A 16,566-nucleotide genomic window follows, 5' to 3' on the forward strand; every position below is an offset into this window, starting at 1 on the left:
CCAGAGCACACTCAGAATAATTTACGTTAAGGATTCCTCTTTTTTTCTTGGCGCTCGCGTCTCCGCGATCGGAATCGAAGGCTCGATTTTCATCGAGATTAAACGGCCTTTGAGCGTCGAATTCCCGCAAGCGATTCGAGAGAAAGGGAGAGAAATACAACGTTTTTTAATAACACTTTCGCGCGTACACGCGGCGAACTTATTACGCTCTTAGGGAGAGTTCGGGATATCGCGCGAGCCTTAAATTTCAACTAAAAGCAACTTCGGTTCTTTGCCAAGAAAATTAACCAAACATAACTTTGGAACTCGTTCTCCCTCTCTCTTTCTCTGGACACTAAGGACTTATTAGGCTAATGCACTCGGGTTTAAACGCGGATAAAGGACATCCGTTAGCTCGAAATCGCCGATCGATTATTCCCGCAACCGGTAATTGAAGCGCGCGCGCGCGCGCGCGCCAGAGAAACTTTCTTAATTACGAGACAGGGGCCGCAAACGTACTTAATAAAGAAGCTGAGAGACGCGAAGAAACGCTCCGCTGTGTATACAACGAAGAAATCCGCAAAAAATATCAAGGGACATCGGATTTGCAAACAGCAAGTCAGACTCGCTGCAAGTTTTAATTAGTCCGGTCGCGAGTAAAACTCGCAGAGCGTTTAACAGTCCAGCGTAAGGCACACAACGCTTGTGAAATCGACCCGCGTATCGACGTCGTGTACGAGGAGATGTTTCAGACCTTAGCAGCAACTGCCCGAAGTTCTAGCCTACCTAGTTTTGCGTTAGGTTAGTTTAACGAAAAAACGCCTACATAAAGCTTGCAAGCGCTTTTATTCCCAGCGGCGCTTAATTTTTCGCGGCACGTCGTCCGGGTTCGTATAGAAGCGCAGACAGCAGCAACATGGATAAACAATTTGACATACTGCAGGTATACACGTTTACGGAGCAAAGTGTTGGTGGTATACTTACAGCTTCCGAGAATGAGGGGGCAGGATTGTCGGTCCATCGGGAAATTCCTCAGGTCCATCGTGCACTTCGCCTTGATGGTCAGTCTGCGTGTCATCGAGACGTTCCTCTTGAAAAAGGGACTCGAGCATTGCCAGCACGACAGGCGGGGAATTTTTTCTTTTCTTTTTTCTTATTCATAATTTCAGTGACAAATGGGAGGCGCTGCTGTCGCTTGTTTCCACTTGCTTATTGCAAGAAGCGCAGCGAGCTCCTCGGGGGAAGAGAAATGGACGGGAGCAGATGTATGGAGCAGTCGGAGGCGAAATAACGCGTGGAGCCGAGACAACGCGCGAGAAAGCGAAAGGAAAGTGAGAAGAAAACGAACCTCATGGAGTAGAGTATGTCGCCCTCTTGAGTTATCCTCAGCAATTTGTTGGGCACCGTAATGGTGTGCACGTAGCTGTGTTTGCCGTTGTAGAAATAGGTGTCGGGCCGCCAGATCCTCTCGAGCATCTTGATGCTCAGGCTGAGCGACTTTATTGGACCCAGGAAGCTGAGACGGGAGTCTCGCCAGTACTGGCGAAAGTAGCAGTCCATCGAGTAGTCCTGCGGGCGTGCGCGTATGGATTATAATAAGCTTTAAGCCTGCCGAAACTTCATTAAATCAAAGAGCGCGTTCTTTCAAAGGCGAAGCCTAAACTCGATATTATCGGATGATCCTCCGGTAATTGGGCCTGATTATAATCAAAATTGCCGACGACGAAGAAGATAAGGAACGAGGAGAAAGTCGTCACCTGGGCAAAAACCGCGGAACGAGAACTATTCGAACGTAGCATCCGACAACATCCCGTTTCCCGCCGCGCTCAACTATTCGCGAAAAGGGGCGGGAGAAGGTCGAGCATTAATCTGCAAACCGCGAGGAGAGAAAGCGCCTGACGTGCGGCGTAACCTCGGCTATCTCCCGGGAGTAGCTCACGTGCGGTGTATACGTTGACAGACAACGACGACAGCCCCGTCGTCGTCGTCGTCGTCGTCGTCCGAGTTTCTACTCTGTATAATAGTCGGGCTGTCGCTCGTTTCGTAAGACGTTTCATCGGGTGATTTCGAGGCAGCTTATTTTTTTTTTATAGAGTCGCCTGTGCACCAACCATGTCGAGCTCCGAGATGGGTCCCATGCTGCGGATGTAGATGTTGGTCTTCACCACCGTCGGGGTACCTGCAAAACCAACCAGAAATCGTTCATCCTTAAAAAAAAAAAAGGAAAATCTTCGGCTATTTGCCGGCAAAACAAATATGAAATTCGTGCCGAGAAGTGGAATTTTTCGCGTCTGGCCGACGTCCAACTCCGAACACTCTACGCGAGCGAACCTATATAGCTGCGCTAATGTCCGTATCGAGAGGCTTACAAGAGCTCTCCCCCCCACGTGTGTGTATGTGTGTACAGGACAAAAGAGACAGCCACGTATACGTGTACGCAGATGCGGAGGAAACAGAGGGCCGCGTTTGACGAAAGCGATGGGATTGAAAGATAGAGAGAGAGAGAGAGAGAGAGGGAAGAGAAAAGAGCTGGCTATCTGCGCGCGAACGACGTGTAGTGTGTGTTATACGGCGACGGTTTCGAACGCGGCTTTTGTGCAGCGGCCGACGAGCTGGCTGCAGTTCGGTTCGGCTTTCTTGTTCGGTTTTGCAATCGTCGGGCGGAATAACGATGCTGAGGGCTCTCTTTTTTCCTCGTTACACCGGCACGTGTTAATCGGAGGCGCGCTAGCGAGCGGTTTTTGTTTTCATGCACCAAAACCCGTATTTTTTTGCACTACACTGAAAAAAAAAAAAAGTTTTAACCGTTCTGCCGTACCGTAACGACTGTTCAGTAAGAACAACGGTGTGACACTGGTAGTTTTGGCGAGTCGGGACTCGTAAAATTGGTCGCTTACGCGGGACACACGAGCAAAAACGACCGAACTGATTCTTTAAAACTGCTGAACTCTACGGTAATTTTGGCGAGTCTTCGTACAATGACGGATTACTACGGTGCGAGTTCAGTTAAAATGGCTGTGTTTTTTTTTCAGTCTACGTAATACGCGATGATTATCTCCGAAAAGCAATCATTTTTCCCCCGTCAAGTTGGAATGTTCCACATTTTTCGAAATACACGCGGGGATGCGCAACATATTCGAAAGCGAAATTCATCACTCGAAATTTATATACATACATACAAGTGAAAAAGAGATCGAAGTATGCATCGCGATACTGCACCCAAGCGAGAGAAAATAACAAGGATCACACACCCGGATTTTTCCCTCTCTTTTTTTCCCAAAAAAATTAACCCAACCCTCACTAACTTTTTCACTCGCGCGTTCATATCCAGAGCTTTGAGCGCTGCAAGTTAAGCCAAAAGCTCGTCGAAGCTGTACATGCGGCACCGGTCGGTTTTGATTGATCGAATATCGCGATCGACATCAGCCGACGACTAATTTATGCGAGCGAGCTATCCGCGTGAAGCGATTAAACGTGTTATAATGAAGTCTCCACGGGAATCGCATCGACGAGCTCTCGCGAGCGGTTAATAACGTCGCGATTAATTTTCAAAGGAGATCCGGCTAAATTGATTTTAAGTATTCCCTCTTTATCCCGACGCGCGATCCCTTTCATTATTGACATCGACGCATCGATTAACCGATGTACCTATAGGGAAGACGCGTATAGGAGATCGGCTTAATTGGCGCGAAAATTTCAACGTAAAAGCGCGCGCTGAGAATTTCTGAAAAGAATAGTTTGTAGGGGAAGCTGCGGGAATATCGAGTTATTATCTTCGCTCTTGCGGAAAACTAATATAGAAGCTGCATTCGAAGCGCAATCGGTCGATCATGAGCGCGCTAATCGCTTTTCAATGGGACTAAAAACGATGATGAATATCCTCGAGGGCTTTTAATGCCGGAGTATAGAGCTATATAGCTGGGGAGTAGTGGACGCGGCTTTTTGCAATTTTAATTCAGGCACTACTATTTTCGCGTAATCGCGCACGACGAGATGGTCGAGAGTTTTCGAAGTATAAAACTCCGAATTCAATTTCGCTGCAGCTCTCTCTCTCTCCGAGATTAAAATCCAAATGCAATGAGCTAATTGCAGTGATTGGTCAAAAAAGACAAACAACGTCCATAAAGCTTGCAATATACCTTTGCCGTGTGTGGGCAGCTGGCTGTTCTCGTAGTTCATGAGAAGATTCTCGAGGACCATCGTGATATTGCGCGAGACGATGTCGTTTACCGTGCCGCGCGCCACTCTGCCGATCGCCAATGGACCCGTCACGTCCGACGTCGGATTAGGAACGAACTCGGAGCCGACGCTACCGGCGCTGCTGCTTCGATTCCTGCACAGACTCAGCGGCACGAGAAGCGACGCCAGCCTGAAAAAAAAGAACAAACAAACAACGTATAACTACTGCGATTGTCATATGCCAAGAGATATCTGATGGGCTTTTTTTCTAAGGTATAGAAATTCGCGCAATTCCACATCGGATACATATCTGGCCCTCTTTCATCTCGAGATCTTGGCAAGCTCTCTAGCGGGCGATGATCGGTTTGCGGTTCGCGCGCAAACATAATAACTATGAGAGCCCCGCGGAGGAGGAGTGAGATGCGTAATTGATTAGTTGGCGCGAGCGCGAGCGCGACTGGCGTAATAAAGTTTGCGTTGTCTTCTTGGCAGAAACGCGTGTCTCTGGTAAGTTTTTGTTTCTCAAGTTATAACCGAAATTTTCGATGCAAATTCGTAGACAGCTCCGTAGAGGCCGCTTTGAGGAGATTCTGATTTGGCGCCTTTATACATAGTCGCTTCGGGTATACTATATATATACAGACTATCGGAAAGTTCACCGACGTCCAAGCCAGTGTAGAGGGAAGAAAGACAGAAATGCGCCTCGAACGGTAGAGAAGAGCGGAAAAGTCTCGGGGAAACTAGTGCGAAAGTACGCGTAAGTGTTTCGAAATTGCGCGGGCAGAAATGACAACGTTTTACCCAGTTGTAGAAAACTCATGTATATATGTATAAGCGCGCAATCGTTTCTGTCGTTCCGCGACGAAGGAATTCCTTGTCTGCGGTTTTAGTACAGGACAAAGAGGTGCGTTTATGCATACACGCTGAAACGCTCTCCGAGATGTGCCGAGAGTGTTATGCCGTGCGACAAGAAATGGAAGGAATTTCCCGCTTCTTTTCACCGTTTCCAGACAGGACGCACGGCTTTTTGATACGTATTTTTTAAAGATATATGTGTACCTACTTTTCAATGCGGGTATTCCATTTCATTTCGACGAGACGCGCCGCCGCTCTTGTATATCATATACTATGCTATTGTTATATACCAATAAAGAAGGATAGTAGCTGCGAGGATATAATAATTTTTTGCTCAGCTGCTAGGACAAACAGTAATCAAAGCCAGCGATATATCGAGCACATAAAATTAGTCCAAATTGAAAGCACTTTATTACCTACACCAATTAGCGCGTCCTTTTTGGCGGCGCTATTAATTTTGTTCAAACAATAATCAAATCTTTCCAACAACGTATTTATTTATCTCTCACATCTCGATCCCAAAGCTCCTTCGGCTATCGAGAAAGCGATAGGATTATACGAATACCGAAAAAAAAAAAAAAAAAAATTCGAACAAGAGAAAAATTCAGCAGCTCTCGAAAATACTCTGTACAATAGAGCGATAGCGCGTCGCACGAGAGACGACTCCGATAAGTCCGCGGTGGTCTACTCGCTCAGCCAGCCGTGAGATCTCAGTTGCCTCGCGATCATCCAGCTCAGCCTGATGCGTATAGGCCTTCTCCGCTCTCTAAATAATAATCCCGCGAGTCGACGCGGGATCGATATCATTACACGCGGCCAACTTTCGACAGATCTACTCTCCCATAGAGACTTATGTAAGCTGTATGCAGAATCGCCGGAGGAGCTCTCCCGGCGCGTCACGTGCGCCGCGACGCACAGTATATGGGAAATTCTACGGGAAAAATGCCATTTTCTGGTGTTGGTGGGCCACACTCCCGCAACTTTTTTCTTCTTATTGTACATGTTTAGAACGATGCAAAACCACGTTCCGACATCGAAAAAGTGTCTTGTGACACTGTTTTATAGGCCCTACAAATTCGTTGAAAAATAGCCATTGTTCAAGGGCATGCACCTCAAGGCCTAGAAAACAGTGTCACAAGGCACTTTTTCGATGTCGGAACGTGGTTTTGCATCGTTCTAAACATGTACAATAAGAAGAAAAAAGTTGCATTTTTCCCGTAGAATTCCCCATATACACGTGCAGAAGTTCGTCGCACCGGCTGCTCGCTCTCTTTTCCTCTCTCTCTCTCTCTCTTATACATCCGAGGCTTGTACAGCGATTCGGGAACCGCAGGCCGCATCTGCCTCCGCCGTGTATATAGATTCGGAACGTACATGTATATTAAACTCTCGTGGTTGTATATACATATAACGTATAAACGTGTATTGGTGCGAATCCTCGATTGAAAGTTGCTGGGTGTCGCGGCGGCGGCGGCGGCGGCCCCGGAGGCTATGGAGCTGATGCAGCAGCGCGACTCCGAAAGAAGAAGAAGATGAAGAAGCTGTCGAGGGCTGCGCTCTCGTTAGGACGTTGGTACATCGTGTACACCGATTATAAGCGCGCTTGCGCCAATAACTCTCGCGGCGTCGTTGTCGCGCTTATCGGCTCTCTTTTTCCCCCGCTACAGCTGATACTGCTCGGCCTCAGTCTCGATTCCTTCACTCGACCTTCTCGCCGTTTCCTGCTAATAGAGAGAGAGAGAGAGAGAGATACGAGTGGCTGGGAGAAGGTTGAGTGTTGGACGAGCTGAGCGATCGCTTTTTCGAAATTGTTTCATGCAGATTTTTTCTCTCTAGAAATTGTGTGTACTGCAGATGGTCCCTTATAACTTCCAGATGTTTTGGAATTTATTCGAGGCATCTAGTACAGCAAGGGGCAATCGATTTTTATGACTGAGATTCCAGCCGAGGCACACATGAGTCGAGCAGCTTGCGGTAATCTTTATCTTTTACTATCGACCGGTACAGGGGTGGGGGGGGGACGTGTCGGATTACGACTCGCTTTATTGCTGTCGTGTGTTTGGAACTTTTTTTTCTATATAAATCGATTCGAAAACCGCGTAAATCGCGTCCGAAGCTAGCCACTAGTTTTAAAAGTTCCTCGCGCCAAAACAAACACTCATTACACTCCCACAGCCGCGCAATACCTCCTCCCTAATAACTCCCAAATCGACTCTAACCGATACACAGCAGGGCGTACATCGCTCGCCAATATACGCCGAGCTTGCAATTTTCGAAAGCGATCGCCCGCGGGGGCAGCTACAGAACTTCTCTCACACTCCCAAAATCGCACACGGAACAACCCTCGAAATCATCGACCCACCTTCGAGTCCGGAAGGAAGAGAACACGGTTTCTCGCTTTCGCGCAGCCTCGTAAATAACGGCCTATACCGACGACGAGAGGAGAGAGAGAGAGAGAGAGAGAGAGAGAGAGAGAGAGAGAGAGACGTGCCCGGCGCACACTGCGCTTTTAACAGCGGAAAGTCGCCTCTGCTGCTCTTTCGCTGAGCAGAAGAGATGAGATTCCGGCGGCGTAGAGTAGGGGACACGCGATCGGCCTGTTATACCGAGTCCCGCAGGGCTATCTTGTTAAGGCTGGCCTGATACGAATTAGTGACTACTGGCTTTTTCACGTGTGTTTGAATTGCCGATGGGGGTGCATTGAATTCGCAGGGAATTTCGTGAATGTCCTGGAAAAGGACGAGTGGAGAGGGTCGGGCTGTGGTCAGACGCCCTTTGCGCGGAAGCTTATCGAAAATTGAGACAAAGCTAGATTTCGAGGGAGAGCTTTCGATAAGAAATTGGGAGAGACGGCGCAGGAGATCGATGATTTTAATCATAAGAAGCCTTTGCTAAGCTCCTGCTCCTTTGTGACGTTTTATCGCGTCGTTGACGTTGCAGCCGGACAGGGAAAAACGTCGATCGTGTACTTTAATATCTGCTTTATTACTTTTCTCGTCCGATGCGCTGTTTTTCTCTTTCGGAGAATTGGGAGTATAGTATAGTAAATTTAATTAGAAGTATAGTCTATCGCAAACAAAAATTTTAATATTCACACGGAAAAACGTAGAAAAAATAATTATTTCCTCTCGCGGCGGCGAGAAAAAAAAAACACAATTCACACAGACGTACACGCGAAGCCAGACGGATAGACACGTCGCGCGCGTAAAGCACATAGACCAAGCTCTAGAGAGAGATATACACTGGCGAAAGAGAGAAACTAGACAAAAAGGAAAACAGAGAGCTGCACACGGCCCGTACGTCGCTTTTAATTTTTTTCCCCTCTCGCACAGCCAGCAAAAGTTAATACCGGAAGCTGCAGCTCGCCGGGCCGGAAGTTTGCGTTTCGGCCTTGGCGCGAAAAAGCGCGCGAGGAAAAAAAAGGGTTTAAATTTAAATCGGCTCTCGCCTATACACTGCAGCTGGTCCTCATTAATAGCCGTCGATGGGCTTTCAAGCCGGTTTTTCGTTTTATTCGCCAGTATCGATATACTGACTCTGTTAATAGATTTTTCAATCTCTGGGGATTTTTCTCGTATGCTTGAATTTTCTTTTTTTTCGAAGTCGTGTGCGATTTTTTTTTCGCTGCTCGAGAGAGAGAGAGAGAGAGAGAAGGCGATTGAATTATCCTGATTGTGCGATCGCTGGGGAAATCGCATCGCTGATTGAGAGTGCATTTCGGACGTGTGTGTGTTTACCTATACATATATATATATTTTTTTTGCTCGTCACATGCAAAGTAGGCAGCGGTGTAAGCGATCGTCGAGGGGAGATAAGGTTTTACAGGATCCTACGTATCTGACGTTTAATTGATGAAGCGCCGACCCCGTGTACTTTTTTTCAAACTGTCTCCGTGGGCTTACCGGCAGATTTTATTCGACGACAGCTGAGTATGTAGATAGCGAAAAAAAAAAATTGTTTTTGATTTTTTAATCCATCGACGCCAACAACTCGACGACAGCAATTAATAGATCAACGTACGCACTAAACGTCATCGACAACGCGTGCATATAGGTACTACTCTTTAAAGTCCGCGATCAAAAATTAATTAATCTCTCAATCCGTCTCTCCTGATTGACGTTTCATTAAGCGACTAATGCAGCGAAACAAAGTGTACTTCCGACTGCAGTGCGCTCCTAATTATTGCCGGTATATACACATCGGACTGCCGCATTTGCATTTACAAATTGCTTAACCGAAACTAATATCGCCGGTGTTATATTAGCCAAAGGAAATTAAAACTCTCTTTCTCTCCCTTCTGACAGTCAAATTATGTCCTATCGATGGAGATAAATCGAGCTTCGCTTATACTGCCGCGTCGGCTATACGCACGATATTGCTATACATCGGGTTACTCAGTGTAGTGCACACGGAGTTAATTGAATTCCTTTGATTGACTTTTTCTGAAAAATCGCCCAGTCGAGCGCGAGAAACGTTTCAGCGTTAACGAGCCAGTTCTCCCTTTGAACCTTAACCGTTACATCGATCCACACTTATATACCACCGACCTAATTTTTCTCGTAAATCATATACAGAACTCCATAACCGAATCGAGCTTCAAACTAGCGCTAAACTCTCTCTCTCTCTCTCTCTCTCTCGCAGCCGCAGTAAAAATCTCCGGTTTGCGCATTAGCATAGCATCCTCTTCGCACTGCCAAATTCAATCAGCCTCTATCTCGCGCGCCGACAGCGAATAAAATTGCGCTTCTACGTTACGCGCTGCAGCTCGTCGTAAACTTTCCAATCTTACAGTCGTTCTAAATCCGCGGCAATCGATTCCTCATACACATTAACGGCGGGAAAAAAGCGAAACAAAGTGTATATACCTGTACCGACTGCTCTGCGGTCGAATCAATTATTGCCTCGTGATTTTCTCGCTTTGTCACATACACACACACACACACACACACACACACACACACACACACACACGTGGTAAATAAGTGAAGTAGCTGTTGCGCGAACTTTCGGCTTAATAATTTCGCGACGTTTCCGAAGACGTAGCGGGGCACGTAATTGACGGCGATAAAACTTTGGGGTGAGTGCGAATCATTCGCTGTATCAATCTTTTCGAATTTCGGAAAGTTGAGAGGAGAGAGCTGCGCTTTTCTCGCGTATCGAAGAATTCACGGGAGTATATCGAGAGGAGCTCATGCACTCGACGCTCTAATGGAGCGAGAAAACTTTAAACGCCGCGTTTTTCGAAATTCGCGACTCCTACACTTTGGCGGAAAAGGAGTTCGCTCATAGGCGAGGCTGATTCCGAGATTTAATGGTTATTCGAGCACAGCAGATGCTTCTAATATATTTCCGTGCGACAAGTAGCCGAATAACGTCGGCGAGCGACAGACGCGTGATTGATACACGGAGCACGTATCTATATACTCGCACACGCGGTCCACGTAGCTCGTCCCTTCTAGCCAAGTTTAACTAGCTTTTTAAGCACTTTTTCATCGGTCTCGTGTAAATTTATACACTGCAAGGACATATCGAGTTGAATTTATTCGAGATTCGCGTTTACACGTATTGCAATTCCTTATATAATTGGCTTTTATTCGACCCCCTGCGAATTTTCGGGTTTATTGTTTCGATTTATTTACGAATTTCGAGCTCTTACACACTGACGCGTTTATGAAAGGCTATAAATTCCGCGATAAAACAGCGCTGCTGGCGGATGTTTGCTGACAAAAAAAGATGCTGCAGTAGAGAAATTTTCATTATATGAAATATTCATCAGCGTGAAAACGAGCTGCGCTTTAAAATGTGCGTATACAGCTTATAAACGCCGTTGATCGGAGGCTTATGCGCGGCGTAAAAATATTTCATTCAAAAGATCGAGTGCGCAGTTCGTTATGTTGCTAGAAGGGGAAACACTGTGTAACAGAATAAAATCGAGTGATCCGCCATACACATCAGTAATCGAGAAGATGTAATCGAAGCACAGGAAACTTGCGGACATTAACGACATCATTTTTGTATCGTAAATATAAAGTGCTCATTAAATTAGATACGTCTCGTGTATCCGTATAGCAGCTATGGAACAACGTCGCTTTTAAATTCAAAACGGGATTTTTTTTTCTTTCCCCCCTCGTCGCGATCTGCGCATCAAAGCACACGACGAGATACGCGTATACCTTTCAGGATTCCTTTCATTTATTCTACATTTTTATATAAGAGACCTAAAACCATCTGTCAAGTCGTAAATAGGCTGTACACTCGAAATCATTTACTCCTAATGAAACCTATACCACCGCGAGAGACACGTCCGCGTCCATTCTCCGAAGGAGGTCGTCATTTTCACGCGTCTAAAAATATACACATCCCTTATCTCTTCTTCCTCGCGCGGGAAATTCAAAAAACGCTCCCGAAAAAACTCCCTTCCGCTGTGTATAATTCATCGCTTTTCTCTCGCTCTGAAAATATAACAAAACTCCCTTCGCGCGTTTATAATTATATCATCTGGACTGTGCACGTCGATGCGCGCGCGCGCGCGCGCGCGAAAACACACGGCGCGATTGTCGCGCGTAAACGAGGTCGCGCGCGACGCGAATGGAAGACTGTATATATATATATATAGTTGACTCTCTCACGCGCCTGTTTCCATAAACAATCAATTCATTAGAACGAATGCTGCGTATAGGTCCGATTTTTCGATGCGGGTGCAGTGCGCGAGCTCTTTGACGTCGGGCGCGACCGTTTTTTTTTTCGAATTTTGATTCGGCTTTGTTAAGAGAAACGGAGAGCTTTCGATGGGGTGAAATTTATATAAAGAGCCAATTTCCTTAGTATAAAATCGGGTTAATCTCCTCTCACTCTGCCGACGATTGGCATTTCCAATTGAATATTCTTTTTTGCACTGGCGAATATTCGCGCAGAGGAAAATCCGAAAAAGACTCCATTAAGTCGAATCCCATCGGCGGATAGTTTTGCCGGAGGATTGCGCGCATTAAGCCGGCACAAAGTGCGCGTCTGACCAAACTCCGTGTAATACTACTGAGTACAGAAACACACGAGGGCGGACACACGTAACCAACTCATTTTCGGCAAATCCGCATTAATCTCTCCGGAGCATATTCTCCGAATTCTCGTATAATTCTAGTATAGAGTAATACCAGCCCCTCGGATTTTTCCCCCATCGCCGCAATAAGCACACACGCGCGATTCGCTCAGTGGCCCGCGGACCCAAATCGATACTCGCGGTTTCGGCAATTAACGATTCAATCGCGTCCCAAATAGACTAGTTTGCAGCTGCTCTCTCCGCTGCACACAGCGCCCGCAACTTAAAAGCCAAATCCACCATCCCCTCATTCTTCTCCCCCCCCCCCTTCCCTACTCTATGCCAGCTGATAAACAGCCGCAGAGAGAGAGAGAGAAAGAGAGAGAGAGAGTGTCAGCAGTATCGTCTTTTCCGCGTCGCTACAAACTACTCGCGAACGAGGTCATATACGAGGCATAGGTGCGACAACAACGCGTCCCTTTTTTCTCTCCACACCCCCGCGAGGCGATATAAACAGCCGAACAGAAAACAATGACCGGGTATACGCGCGCGCTGCGGTTATCGAATGCGTGGAAGCTCATCCGGAGCTTGAGAGAGAGAGAGAGAGAGAGCTTGAAATGAGATATGCGGAGTATAGTCGATCGCTAATATCAATCGGAAGCGCTTTGAGCTCGGGAGTCTTTCTTCTCTCGTGTTGCCGCAGCCGTCTAAGGAGCGCACGCGACTCCGGAGGAAAATTGACGCCGAACACACGCGCCGTACTCTTCTGCGTAAGCGAATACTGAACGAAACGGAACGAAAAAAATCATCCGTCCAACGCAAAATCAATACTACAAAATTACAATGGAGCCGGCCAGGGACAAAGCCGCTTGCGCGATTCATCGGCGTTTTCACGTAGGCGGCGGATGAAAAATAAAAGGAGAAACAAACCGCGCACTCCATACCGGACTCTCGGAGATATAAGCGCGATCGAGAGGCGCTTGAATAATTAAGCGAGCTACACCCCATCATCGTCGTCGTCGATTTTTTCATATCCGCTTCTCGCTCATATCCCCCAAGAGAGAGAGAGAGAGAGAGAGAGAGAGAGAGAGAGAGACGGCGATGCATATTTGATGCGCGAGCTTTTAACGGCGATGCGCCTCTTGTGTACAACGTGTATACTGATTACCGGTCGGATTATCTCGTCCGCTTAAAGAGCAGCTGGCGCAACGCGCGTCTCAAAGGGACTGGCTAACCGAGAGCCGCGGGAAAAAATAAACAAACTCATCGCGCATCGGTTCATCGGCCCGATGCGGTTCTCCAATCCCAGCGCGCGCGCGCGCGCGATCGGTTCTCGATTAAATGCTCGCGCACTTACGATATACATATAGTATAATGATATACGTGAACTCACAGGACGCAGCGGAGGAGACCCATCGCTGTCCTTCCTTTTCTCCTCTTCAAAGGGTCAGCCTCATCCTCGGGAGGTGCACCGTAGCGGCGTAGCAGCAACAGCAGCTGTCGCTCGACGGCGACGAGCCATTTGCCCGTAGACGTGTAGGCACCGCGTGGCTGCCGCCGTCGTCGCTGCTGCTGCTGCTGCTGCTCTACGTATCCCCTCTCTATCCCTCTCTCTCTCTCTCTCTCGAATGCGCGCGGCTCTCAGCGGCCTTCTTTCGCTGCCAGACAGCGAGAGGGGCTGCTGTGGGTGTGTGTTCTCGCGCAAGCTCCGAAAAAGTAGTGGGGCCTGTATACGTTCTTTTTTTTTTTTTTTTTTTTGGCCGTCTTCATCGCATCGAGGGATTGTTTCGTTCCGCGTTCGAGGAGAAGCGCGATATGATGCTCGAGGGTTTGTAACGCGTCGCTTTGATGCACGAGAGGCTGATTGACGTTGAGGGGCTGAATAGGATGCGGCTTTTCAGCGGAACTTTTTTGGGTTATACGAATAATAAGCGGCCTAAAGAATTATGCAATTTTGTTTACGTGACTCGACACACGTTGAGTAACGCGATTGATGACGTTATTACGGACGCGACGAGTGAATGGGAGTGATTGTAATCACGACTAATGACGAGCAATGAATGCTCTAATACTTTACTTGATTGGTCAAATATAATATTGTCGAAGTATACCGCGCGGTCTAATTAATTTATAGACGACTGTACTGGGACTGCGCCGCGTGTATCGATTTATTTTGTATTTATAGTTTCTGATTGAAACTATACACCTAAACTCGATATTGTTCTAAATTGAACGATTATAATTTACATTCGAAAATAATCACGAAATAAATTACACTGTTTCGTACTCGTCATCTCCGGAATGTACATAATCATCGTAACAAACAGCTCGAGGTATGTATATACACACGGTTCGAGAGAATTTTCACGTTTAGCGCGCGCACGCGTGTAATATTTCAACTGGATTTCTGCGCTTTTCTTACATAACGCCGCTATATGGATAAATACGAGTACTTCTAATCAAGTTAACCGCAGCGCCGAGAGCCTTGCCAGATGAGAAATCAGAAGGATATTGTCAAGGCACAATAAGAATTCAATTTTTCAAACTTTTCTCATCCCCGGATCCTGCGATTGCTCGATAATCCCTAGAATTTTCCTCCGCGCTATAAATCGAAAGGTTCAGCGATGTGCCAAAAAAAATATCGCCGTACATTTCACGGCGCGTACGCGTTGTTTTGCTTAGCACTTTCAGCGCTACTTGACCTTGCAGTTGGGCGTCGCGCAATTTTTCATGATACCTTGTACTGGAATCTATAGCGCCACCCTTTGGATGGATCGGTGATGGGGGAATCTGTGCAGATCGAGAAATATTTGAAACTCAATTGTGAGAGCTGTGTAGCTCTTGTCGATTTAAAATTTCGGGGATGAGTATAAGATTACACAGGTTTTAATCACTCGAGTATAGCTTTATAGCTCGCGGGAGGGATCGATTGTCGATGAATATTAATTTACAATTTGCGAAACTTCGTTAAGCCGCACAGACTGTAATGCGCCGCGTTGTTAATATTTTATTGTACCTTTCCACTCTAACGCGTAATACATCATCCGTCCGGTCAATTACACTCGTAAATTCATTTCGTTAATGCAGAAGCGCACAAGTCGAATGCAGTATAATCAGGATAATTGACGGCGATAAATATGCTGGTTAAAATACAGAATAAAGCGAGCCAGTATTCTCAAATCTTAAAAGTGCAGTTCACACGAAACGTGCATCGCACTTTTATCGCACGCGCCGTATTTCAAGCGCTCGCGTAATTTTTCCCACCATTACCCATTGCTCCACACGTACAGGGGAAAAAAAAAGAGAGCGCACGTCAAAGCCGATATACCGATTTATTCGTCTCCCATATACACTTTCTCGCGGCGTATTAACGATCCGTTACATAGCCGCGTGCATCATCGTTAAAGATCCCGCGAGAGGCGAAATAAATGGCATTTATAATCCTTCCCATCGGTTTTTCAACGTCGCGGAGGCACTTGTACGCTTCGACAATGAACTATTACGCGGTGTCGTGTATTTGATTAGTATAAGCATCGGCCAGTCAATCCGGCTCCAGGCTGGGAAAATAAGGAAAATAAGGCGAATTCATAGCTCTTTCGCGGGCGTGTATTGTAGAGCGTTAGCGCGTTGTATAAGCGACAATGCGGCGGCTTCCTTCGCGGGAAGAAAGTGTCTTTTTAGCTTGTGCGTCTGTGTGTGGGTGTGTGTATATATGGAGGTCGATTTTATGGAAGGAAAATCTGGAGCATGAATTCAGGAGAATCGCGCTGGGAGGGCGAGTGCTCGTTACTTAGGGCTAAGTTTAAAAATGCATATAGCCGCGGGTTATACGTACACACAAAAGTTCGGGCTTTCAGCGATAATTCGATCTTGTGTGTGTGTGTGTGTACCCTCGCGCATTTTTAAAAGTAAATCCCGAGAAGCGTATTTCCAACGACGAAATAAATCGCAATAACGGCTTATATACATTCGAAATCAGCCTCGTCAACCCCCGGCGATACGACCATCAGATACGTCATTATACCAAAACCTATAAAAGTATCGCCTGCGATAATTATCGGGAATATCTCTATCGCCGGAAGAAGGTTAAAAAAAAAAAAAACAAAAAAGAATCATTTGGCAGCCTCGAGTGCGCACTCGCCGCGCGAGGGAGTATATATTAAATCACGCATCGCAAATCGAAGCGCGGCGCTGAAAGAACGAGTGCCAGTCGAGGGAATAAAAAAATCGAGTGTGCGAGCGAGGGCTGAAAAAAAAAAAAATAAAAGCAATCAATAACCGCGTGTATGAGAGACAGCTCGCGCGCCGCGCCTATATGCGAGAGCGACGATTATTACATTATACACACGCGTAATACGCTATATCTCGACTATATATAACTATGTATGCACGAGTGTCTCGGACTCATCAGCGGGACTTATATATATATCTGTCTCTCTCTCCTCATCAAAGTCGTATTCAGCCGCGAAAGGTAGTGTACGTAACTCGAAGGGTATAAGAAGCAAAAAAAGGGGTAA

General features: G+C 46.7%; 1 protein-coding gene across 4 annotated transcripts in view; it reads right to left on the reverse strand.

The window, feature by feature from the left end:
* Nucleotides 1–16,566, reverse strand: part of LOC100116271 (cys-loop ligand-gated ion channel subunit 8916) — a 45,768-nt gene that overhangs the window by 5,804 nt on the left and 23,398 nt on the right. For 2 of the 4 annotated variants that reach the window (XM_031927807.2, XM_031927806.2), the window contains exons 3-6: nt 4,119–4,348; nt 2,091–2,158; nt 1,328–1,548; nt 964–1,046 (exon numbers count right to left, since the gene is read on the reverse strand). In XM_031927807.2, the coding sequence (XP_031783667.1) occupies nt 964–1,046; nt 1,328–1,548; nt 2,091–2,158; nt 4,119–4,179 (433 nt within the window). In that variant the 5' untranslated portion in view covers nt 4,180–4,348. Of the gene's footprint in view, nt 1–963; nt 1,047–1,327; nt 1,549–2,090; nt 2,159–4,118; nt 4,349–13,442; nt 13,610–16,566 lie in introns of those variants that run through there. The other 2 variants (XM_031927805.2, XM_008205178.4) reach the window with 2 other exon arrangements.

The sequence above is a fragment of the Nasonia vitripennis genome, chromosome 3 (genome assembly GCF_009193385.2).
Source record: "Nasonia vitripennis strain AsymCx chromosome 3, Nvit_psr_1.1, whole genome shotgun sequence".
NCBI classification, from domain to species: domain Eukaryota; kingdom Metazoa; phylum Arthropoda; class Insecta; order Hymenoptera; family Pteromalidae; genus Nasonia; species Nasonia vitripennis.